Source organism: Nematolebias whitei, chromosome 9, assembly GCF_014905685.2.
Source record: "Nematolebias whitei isolate Nwh7 chromosome 9, NemWhi1, whole genome shotgun sequence".
NCBI lineage: Eukaryota > Metazoa > Chordata > Actinopteri > Cyprinodontiformes > Rivulidae > Nematolebias > Nematolebias whitei.
In genome coordinates this window covers 15,956,170-15,967,262 of record NC_056506.1, presented here as the reverse complement: position 1 = coordinate 15,967,262, position 11,093 = coordinate 15,956,170, and the positions used below count along the sequence as shown (strand labels likewise).

General features: G+C 40.6%; 1 protein-coding gene across 1 annotated transcript in view; it reads left to right on the top strand.

Moving 5' to 3' along the window:
* Nucleotides 1-2,094: 2,094 nt before the first annotated feature.
* The window catches only part of LOC119414418 (cAMP-specific 3',5'-cyclic phosphodiesterase 4C-like), a 25,630-nt gene continuing 16,631 nt past the window's right edge, over nt 2,095-11,093 (top strand). The window contains exons 1-2 of the mRNA XM_037681510.1: nt 2,095-2,282; nt 8,386-8,568. Of these exons, the coding sequence (XP_037537438.1) occupies nt 2,146-2,282; nt 8,386-8,568 (320 nt within the window). The 5' untranslated portion in view covers nt 2,095-2,145. The remainder of the gene's footprint in view (nt 2,283-8,385; nt 8,569-11,093) is intronic.

Sequence of the window (11,093 nt, the reverse complement as noted above, 5' to 3'; positions counted from 1 at the left end):
ATCCATCCATCCATCCATCCATCCATCCATCCATCCATCCATCCATCATTCCATCCATCCATTATCTTTTACCTGCTTCTTTCATTTTCGCCGGTCGCCGGTGCCCATGTCCAGCATTTACTGTGCGAGGGGTGGGGTACACCCTGGTCAGGTCTCCAGTCCATCACAGGGACACATGGAGACAAACGAGACAAACAACCATTCACTCTCTCACTCACACCTAGGGCCAATTTAGAGTTATCAATCAGCCTAACATGCATGTTTTTGGTCTGTGGGAGGAAACCGGAGAACCAGGAGAAATCCCACACATGCTCAGAGAGAACATGCAAACTCCACCCAGAAAGGCCACCGGACCAGGATTTGAACCAGGGACCTGCTCGCTGAGAGACAGCAGCTCTACCAGTTACGCCACTGTGCTGCCCGTACAAATACATATTGAAATGAAATAGCGTTTCTCCAGGATCACGGTGCAACATAGAGCATAAAGTGCAAAAACAACAGAACAAACAGTGCAGATACATAACAGAACAATAAATGCAAACAGAGTTATAACAAATGCAAAAAGACATCAAACCTAATCTAAACATTACAATCTAAACAAGTAATTAAGAGACAAATTATGTTGATTAGTACATGTGTAGGTGGTACATGAGGTAGAAACATGTTCTGATATGTGGTTAACAGCCTAGAGTTCTTCTATTTTTTATAGCAGCAGAGATATAAAATATGTAAGGTGCAAAAATACAAAACTTGAGCAAATTGCAAAAACATATGAGTAAAGAAGTCACAAACAGTACAACACATTTAGGTTGTGTGTCAGAGTCCAGAGTTGAGGAGTCTGATGTCTTGTGGGATGAAGCTGTTCCACAGTCTGGTTGTGTTGGTCCGAATGCTGCAGTAACTTCTCCCATAGGGCAGGAGAGTAAAAAGTCCATGTCATGGGTGAGACGGGTCCTCCACAATGCTGAGGGCATGGGCTTGAAACTGGCATGTCCATGCGTGCTCATCTGCTCACACAGACTCATGCTCATGTTCGTGCTGCTGTTCAACATAATGTTTTATGCTATTAGTGCTTAGTGTATTTTAGTTGATGTTTTTCTTATATATTTTATTGTTGGATGTAACTGGGACCCTGTATATATAATTTTGCTCCACCACATGTACCACATGTGGTGCGAATGACAATAAAGAATCTCTGACTCTATGAAGATGAGCTTTCTTCAGTCTCTTCAGAAAGTAGAAACATTGTTGAGCTTTCTTGGCGATGGCGCTGGAGTTACGGGTCCAGACGAGATCCTCCACCAGGTGAACACCAAGGAATTTGGTGCTCTTGACGATCTCCACAGAGGACTCATCAACGTTCAGTGCGGGGAGGTCCCATGGTGTTTTCCCAAAGTCAATGACCATCTCTTTGTTGTTGTCAACATTCAGAGACAGGTTATTGATTTACTCTGAACTTGCTATATATACATGTATACATAAACTAAGACAAAAACTTATTTTGCAAATAAATTATCCTGATACTATCCAAACAGAAACTCGTAAACTGTTTCAAACTTCATGTGTGGGAGAGAATCAGAAAAGAGGAGAGACAGAGTGAGTGTAGAAAGGGACTGAAATAGCTCTAACATTTGAGAAAGGCAGGACCTGCAAGCTGGCGCTGATCCCACCCCCTTCCTAAGCTCTGACCTCACTCTGAAACCTGTTTCCATTTGAATGTGGTGCACTCGCTCAGTTACATACAAACACATAGTTACTGGCCAAACAACACACTCAAAGCACAAATCTGTGCATTGTATAAGGGGTGCAACGAAAAGTTGCCTGAAGAGAGCAGGCCTTTTCTCTGCGAATCAATGTGCAGCAACCAGAGGACATGGGGGAGAAACTTTAGAAGATAGAAGGAGCAGACAAACAGAAAGGGGGAGAGGGGGAAAGGCCACCAGTGCTACGCCACATTTAGACCAAGAGCAAAAACAAGATGTCTCCGCAGACATGTGGGTGAATGGAAACTTAAGAAAATCTTGTTTTCAGGATAGACTGCAAAAAATTGTATACGTATAATTTGAGAAAAACAACAGCAGATTTTTTTACTAGCAGCCTGCACAGCAGCAGTCTTAGATCTGCTGTTCGATCCCACCAGAGGGGATGAGGACTCCTGGGAAGCACCGGAGAGCTCCACATCCTGAGAGACCCAACCGGAGGAAACAGAACAGGTTCCACAAAGATGGAAAGCCTAGGAAAACAAAGAGGAGAAGAACAGCAGAAACACCAGTTAGAAGATGGTGAGAACTTGTGACAGATAGATGAGTGTGACAACAAACTGGTTTATTTTACTCTGAAGCGGAGTGTCACTGGACAGACTGGGAACATTTGGGCTTCTTGGTGTGTCGTCAACAGGTCCACTGAGATCATACAGAAACGCAGGCGGTAATTAGGAACTATGTGATTCTCTCTCCATCCTTTTTGTCTTCTTCTGTCACTTATTGTGTGCATGCTCACTCAGGTGTGAATGCAGAGTCAGCCTACGTCATATTGTTTTCTTGTTTATAGCGGGGAGGGTCGGTACATTTTTGGAATTCTAACTACTTTAGCTTATTTTCAACTTTTTAAAACTTTCATTTCACATTTTATCGTCTTCAGAACATTAAAGCTATGACTTATTTTTGTAACTTTTATAATTATTTGAAATAGTTAAATTTAGTTACGTTTTTTTTATTGGAATGGAATGAAATGTTTTGGGTGTTTTGATAATCCTCTTCAGCATACATGGCTTAAATTTTATTTTTTAGCTACAGCTCTGCTGGTTTTAGCTTTTATTCAGTTCATTTTAACTTTTAGCTTTTGTTTAGCTAATTTAAACTTTTGGCTCTTGCTAATGTTACCTTTAATCCCTCGTTTGACTCTATAGCTTTTGTTCTGATCATTTGACAATTCTCTTTATGGAGTGTACAACAACTTTCAGAAGTTATTCAGCAAAGTATTCAAACTGCACACACAGGCAAGAGGTGACCATTTGTGAGCAGCAGTATGGTTTCATGCCAAGAAAGAGCTCCACAGACGCCATCTTTGCTTTGAAGATGCTGATGGAGAAGTACAGAGAGGGTCAGAAAAAACTCCATTGTGTCTTTGTGGATTTAGAAAAAACATATGGCAGAGTGCAGAGGGAGGAGGTGTGGTATTGCATGAGGCAATCTGGAGCGGCAGAGAAGTATGTTAGACAGGTACAGGACATGTATGAAGACAGCAGGACATGTATGAGGACAGCAGGACATGTATGAGGACAGCAGGACAGAGGTGAGATGTGCTGTAGGAGTGACAGATAGTTTCAAGGTGGAGGTGGGAGTGCATCAAGGATCGGCTCGGAGCTCCTTCTTGTTTGTTCTGATGATGGACCGACTAACAGATGAGGTCAGGCAGGAATACCCGTGGACTATGATGTTTGCAGATGACATTGTGATCTGTGGTGAGAACAGGGAATAGATGGAAGAGAACTTGGAGAGGTGGAGGTATGCACTTGAAAGAAGAGGAATGAAAGTCAGCCGTAGTAAGACAGAGTATGTGTGAATGAGAGGGAGGAGGTGGAACAGTGAGGCTACAAGGAGCAGAGGTCACAAAGGTGCAGGACTTCAAGTACTTGGGGTCCACTGTCCAGGAAAATGGGGAGTGTGGTAAAGAGGAGAAGAAGAGAGTCCAGGCAGGATGGAGTGGATGGAGAAAAGTTTCAGAAGTGATTTGTGACTAAAGGGTGTCAACAAATGTCAAAGAAAAAATTTACAAGACAGAGGTGAGACCAGCTATATTGTATGGTTGAAACAAGATCAGGACATTCCCAGTTAGACATGTGTCCCTTCCTGTTATCTTTGCTAGTAGCTGGAGTAATTTGTTTGCTTGAGGAGTCTTTTGTTTTTCTGGATTTATCTGTCTTTTGCACAGTTTTACTTACATAAACACCCTTGATACAGTTGTTTTTGGGATTACCTGTCTATATAAAGGTTGAATGAATGTTTTTCTACTATTGCATTGTGCTTTAAACACACTTTGTCTTTGCACACTTCTGTTTTTTATCAGCATATTTGAGATCTGCTAGCTCTTACTAGCATTAGCTTACCATAGCTTCTGCTTCTCTCCCTGCTTCCTCTGTTTTCTCTTGCTCCGTGTGTCAGATGTTTAGTTACTCCTCTGCCTCCTTTAGTGGTAATGATACATGTAACAAATGTAGTCTTATGGTAGCTTTGGAGGAGAGGCTGTCTGAACTGGAAGCTCAGCTCCGCGCTGTTGAAAAACCAGTAGCTAGCCAGGTCCCCTTAGACACCACGGAGCCACTGAGACTAGCTCCCGTTAACGGTCTTCCAGCAAACCCAGACCAGCCGGGACCCCAGGCCAACTGGGTGATGACCCTTAGTGAGCATAGAGCTAAGGCTAAGCCCCCAGTTCACCACCGACCCGTTCACATTTTTAATCGATTTTCCTCGCTCAGTGACACACCCGCTGAGAAACAGACCCTGGTTATTGGAAGCTCCATAGTCAGAAACGTGGCTTTAGGGACTCCAGCGGCCATAGTCAAATGTGTTCCGGGGGCCAGAGCGGGCGACATAGAATCTTATCCGAAACTGCTGACTAAGGCTAAGGCTAAATACGGTAAGATTGTTATTCACATTGGCGGTAATGACACCCATTTACACCAATCGGAGGTCACTAAACTTAATGTTGCTTCGGTGTGTGACTTTGCTAAAACCATGTCGGACTCCGTAGTTTTCTCTGGCCCCCTCCCCAACCTGACCAGCGATGACATGTTTAGCCGTATGTCGTCGTTTAACCGCTGGGTGTCCAGGTGGTGTTCTGACAACGACGTGGGCTACAAAGATAACTGGAGTTGTTTCTGGGGAAAACCTGGTCTGATGCGGAGAGATGGCATCCATCCCACTTTGGACGGAGCCGCTCTTCTTTCTAGAAATATGGATGATTTTGTTTATCCCCCAAATTATTGACAACCCAGGGTCCAGTCCAGGAAGCAGAGTTGTAGTCCTCCACCCCTCTCTGCTGCTTCTCCTCTGTTACCCACCCACACCCCATTGAAACAGTGTCAACTCGCCCACGGCTCAAATTAAATAAACAAAAAATCAGTTCTAAAAATATAAACCATAAAAATCTGATTAAAATAAACACAGTTACTTTACCAGAGCAAAATCATAAAATCATTAAATGTGGATTATTGAACATCAGATCTCTTTCCTCTAAATCCCTGTTAGTTAATGAACTGATCATCATATTGATTTATTGTGTCTGACAGAAACTTGGCTACAACAGGAGGATTTTGTTAGTATAAATGAATCCACTCCTGTTAATTATTTAAATGTTCATGTTCCTAGAACAACTGGCTGAGGTGGAGGAGTAGCTTCTATTTTTCAGTCAGGATTATTGATTAATGCCAAATCAGTTATTAGTTATGATTCTTTTGAATCACTGTCCCTCAGTCTTTCTCATCCAAAATGGAAATCAGAAAAGCCACTTTTACTAGTTGTTATACATCACCCACCAGGCGCTTACTCAGTTTTTGTCTGAATTCTCAGAATTATTAACTGACTTACTATTAAATACTGATAAAATCATCATAATGGGTGATTTCAATATTCATGTGGATGTTGAGAGTGATAGCTTAAGCATAGCCTTTAATAATTTAATAGACTCATTTGGTTTTACCCAAAACGTCCGTACATCTACTCATTCTTATCATCACACTCTTGATTTAGTTCTGACCTATGGTGTAGAGATTAAGGACTTGGTAATAGTTCCTCAAAATCCTATTCTGTCTGACCATTTTTTAATAACCTTTGAGTTTACATTAAATGACTACACAGTCACTGAGAGTAAATTTCATCTCAGCAGGTGCTTATCAGAAAATGCTGTAACCAAATTTAAACAATCTCTTACATCAATGTTTTCCTCTGTCTTGCAGAGTAATGCATCAGATAACAGTAACAATCTTCTTGATAATTTTACAACTTCAATGCAAACTTCACTTGATAAATTGCTCCGCTGGGGAAAAAGTAATCAATCAGAGGAGATTAGCTCCTTGGTTCAGTTCTGAGTTACGTACTTTAAAATAGTCATCTAGAAAGGTGGAGAGAAAATGGTGCTCCACTAACACGGAATAATTTTATTTAACTTGGAGAGATAGTCTGCTAACATATAAAAAAAATCTCCATAAAGCTAGAACTTTATATTACTCATATTTAATAGAGGAGAATAAAAATAACCCTAGGTTTATGTTTAGTACTATTGCTAGACTAATTAAAAGTCCCATTTCTGTTGAACCATATATCCCTACAACTATACGCAGTGATGACTTCATGAGATGCTTTATAAATAAAATTATTCGAATTACAGAGAAAATTCAAACCATCCTTCCTTCTGTTGCCTCTGATTCTCTATCAGATGAGGCAGCTTTAGAAATGATACTAGAGCCTGATTTATGTTTGGACAGTTTTTGTCCTGTTGAGCTCTCTGAATTGTCAAAAATAATAACCTCATCCAAACCATCCACGTGCCATTTAAGCTATCACTTTCAACATCTACAAGAATTCTGAAATCCCCCATTATAATGACTTTATCAGTATTTAATAGTACTGTACGTCAGACAAGAAACCTGAGAATTCAGACAAAAACAGAGTATAGGAGTCTGGTGGACGATATATAACAACTAATAAAAGTGGCTTTACAGATTTCCATTTAGGATGCAAAAGACTGAGGGACAGCAACTCAAAAAAAATTATAACTATTTGGTTATATTATATTGGTTACTAATATTAATCAACAATTCTGACTGAAAACTAGAAGCTACTCCTCCATCTCAACCTGTCGTTCTAGGAACGTGAAAAATTCCTGAATTTTAATGAATGGTTATGTACGCATGTTGGTGTGTTTATTGCCTGGAATTATGACAGAAGCCAATCACCGCCATGTGGTAATGCCTGTGGTACTACTGGAAGTGAGAACAATCGCTGCATTGTTTACTTCCTGTAAAACTGATTAATAAGCTGTTGTTATTTTCAATTCTTGCCAATTAATGTAAATGTGTGATGTGTTAAACTTGATTCTGTTAATAAATGACCCACTGTCGTTGGTGAGTCAAAGATAATTAACGTCTCACGTCCACATTTTATTAAATTCAGATGCACGTTATTATACAGTCCAGAAAAATGAAAGAATCCGTTTAATTTATGAATATATCAGCATATGTTCATACTACACCGTTCATTGTTGATCATAACTTTCACTTAACTTTCAGCAGACAGTGAAACTTATTTGCACAAAAGAATGCCATAGTGCCTTCTTAATGACTTAAAGGGATTGTGTAATAATTAGAAATGTTAACAACAAAGTCCATGCTCAATAATCCAGGTATACAATCCAACATTTTTCAGTGAGGTCATCTGGACAGTTTCTTTTTTGTGCTGAAATGTTTCACCTTCGATCCAGAAGGCTTCATCAGTCAAGGAAACACACAACACAAAACTGATTCTTCCCCCAACAGCTTACTCCAAAGTGGAACAAACCAGTTCTGCTTGATGGTCTCTTTGGTACGCCCCCTCCTCCATTGCCGACCCTCTTCCTTGTTGACAGTCGTGTCAAACTGGTTGAAAACAACAAAGTACATGTTCAATAATCCAGGAATACATCCATCCATCCATTATCTTTACTCGTTTATTCCATTTTGGGTCACGGGGGTCGCTGGTGCCCATGTCCAGCAATCACTGTGCGAGGGGCGGGGTACACCCTGGACGGGTCGCAAGTCCATCACAGGGACACATAGAAACAAATGAGACAAACAAACATTCACTCTCTCACTCACACCTAGGGACAATTTTAGAGTTACCAATCAGCCTAACATGCATGTTTTTGGTCTGTGGGAGGAAACCGGAGCACCCGGAGAAAACCCACGCATGCACGGAGAGAACATGCAAACTCCACCCAGAAAGGCCCCTGGACCGGGGTTTGAACCAGGGACCTGCTCGCTGAGAGGCAGCAGCTCTACCAGTTGCGCCACCGTGCTGCCTATCCAGGAATACAATTTTTTTTTTAAAAAGAAACTATCCAGATGACCTGACTGAAAAATGTGGAATTAGAAATGTTGTGAGTGATTCTCACTGGTTCACAAAATATTTTGCTAACAGATAGACACACTTGCATGGGCAAAACATGTCCCTGCCTTCCGTTTTCTGATGGTTATTAATAGTAATATTTACAGGTCAATTAAATGTGTATCATGTGCGTAGGATCAAATTAATTGTTTTATGTTCTTTTCATGCTGTTTCCTAAAATCTGTCTCCTGTTCACTTCATTAGTTTCTTTCAGTGATCTCTCTCCTCACTTCTGTGTTTTTAGTTTTGATGTGGAGAATGGGTTATCAGTGGGACGCAGCCCTCTGGATCCTCAGGCCAGTCCCAGTTCTGGTCTGGTCCTGCAGACAAACAGTCAGCGACGGGAGTCCTTTCTGTACCGCTCGGACTCTGAGTTTGACCTGTCACCCAAATGTCCTTCCAGAAACCCATCCACTGCCAGCGACCTGTGAGTTCACTTCGTGCACTCGTACCACATGTGACACTTCATCCACAACACAGTCTGCAGAGCTCAACATTTTTCTTTTCTGTTCTTCAGATGAGTCCATTTTCTATCAGACATTCATATATCTTATTGTGGTGATCTGTTTGGAAGACATTATACGTGATAAAAAAATAATAAAACCTAGCCTTTCTTGAATAAAAATATACTTTCAGGCCAGCATTTTAGAATAATCTCATCTTGGGGTGTGAAATGACAACATTTTAGCTGTTTTGGTAAAAAAAAAAAAAAAGTGTTGCAAGCTCAGTCATCCAGGTGGAAAAAACAAAAAAGGTTAAATCATGTCATCTGGACCAGTTCTTTCAGGGACAAACGTTTCATCTGTCGTCCGTAAGCAGTGGTGGAGGAAGTACTCAAACACTGTACTTCAGTAAAAGTACAAATAAACAGGCAAAAATGTACTCTAGTAAAAGTAGAAGTACCACATTAACATTTTTACTTAAGTAAAAGTAAATAAGGACTTGTGTTTAAAAATACTTAAAGTATTAAAAGTAAAAGTACTTCCTGAATGTATTACCTAATGCAATGGTCTAGATATCTTTAAGTGTACCTACCATACTGTATGTATATTTTCTGTAATACATTAATAGTGTTGTTTTAATGAACAATGCTGCAGATAATACATGTTTTTATTGTGTTTACTCTGTGACACAGTTCACACTTGGACTTGTGATTCTGTGCAGCAGAACTTCAGGGAGGACCTGCAGAGTTAAATGTCATTAATCAAAATAAGAAAGAGGAATGATTTTACCTTTGAAAGTTTTTATTTAACACAAATCAAAACCAATGTGTCATTTTAACTTCAGTAAACACATTTAAGTAAAAGTTGTCTGCCTGAACAAAAGGAACATTAGACCAAACAAAGGAACAGACTCCGATCATTTCAACTCCAGTTTGTCATCAACTCTAGTTAAAATACTGTCTATTCAACTTTGTAAAGGGTCAATATTGAACAATATTTTAACTAGGAAAATCTGTCCTATTGTACTGAACAGTCTTTCAATAATCTTTCAATAATCTTTCAATAATCTTTCAATAGTCTGTCAATAATATTTCAACAAGGCCATGGGTGGCATGTATCTTCTGACTGACTCTCTGTGGTGGAATCCATTTTGGGTGTGTTAGCGGTGCTGCGGGTGCATCCAGCTCAATGTCGTATATACTAGAATATATTCTCAGAGTGGAACAACCAGAAAAACTGGTTGATCCACTCTGAGAAGGTGCTATTGATAAGACTGAGCTGAATACAGCACCTCAGTCTGAGGAAGTCTTTCGGATGGAAGACAAAACATTTCTATATATTTTTTTTGTTTTGCTTTGTTTTGTTTTTTGAATGTCCAGAGGACTAGATTTAACTTTTTTAAATAAAGTACAGATACATGAAAAATGTACTTAAGTACAGTAATGAAGTACTTGTACTTGGTTACATCCTACCACTGTCCTTAAGACTTCTCCAGTCTGCAGCCTGCCAACCAGATCTGTCCCATAAGTAGCCTTCACTGCTGTGTTTCAAGCCAACCTCCTGTTGGAATCTCAGAAGCTTTTAACACATGCAAAAGGACCTGTCTGCCCATTTCTCCCTTAAAGAAACTGGTCTAGATTACATGATTGGACCTTGTTGTTGTTGTTGTTTTTGTTGTTGTTGTTTTGGTCAAATCTTGAAAATGATGTGATGTTGTGAGGTGTGTTGGCACTCTGAGAATATGTTGTGAATGACTCTCAGGTCTCCATCAATCCATTTATTCATCCATCAACAATCCATCATCCATTCATTATCAATCCTTCAATCCATTCATCTACCAACAATTCATCATCCATCCATCCATCCATCCATTAGCTATCCATCATCGTCTGTCATCCATCCATCATCCTTCAATCAATTCATCCAAAATCTATCCATCCATCCATTATCTTTACCCGCTTGTTCCATTTTGGGTCATGGGGGTCGCTGGTGCCCATGTCCAGCAATCACTGTGCGAGGGGCGGCGTACACCCTGGACGGGTCGCAAGTCCATCACAGGGACACATAGAGACAAACGAGACAAACAAACATTCACTTTCTCACTCACACCTAGGGAGAATTTAGAGTTACCAATCAGCCTAACATGCATGTTTTTGGTCTGTGGGAGGAAACCGGAGCACCCGGAGAAAATCCACGCATGCACGGAGAGAACATGAAAACTCCACCCAGAAAGGCCCCTGGACCGGGGTTTGAACCAAGGACCTGCTCGCTGAGAGGCAGCAGCTCTACCAGTTGTGCCACCATGCTGCCCCCAAAATCTATCCATCAACCATTAACCATCATCCATCCATCGTCCATCTATCCCTCATCCTTGAATCCATTTATCTATCAACCACTCATCGTCCTTCCATCATCCATCCATCCATCATCCATCCATCCATCAACTATCAATCATCCATCCATCCATCATCCATCAACCATTAACCATCAGCCATCCATCAACCTTCAA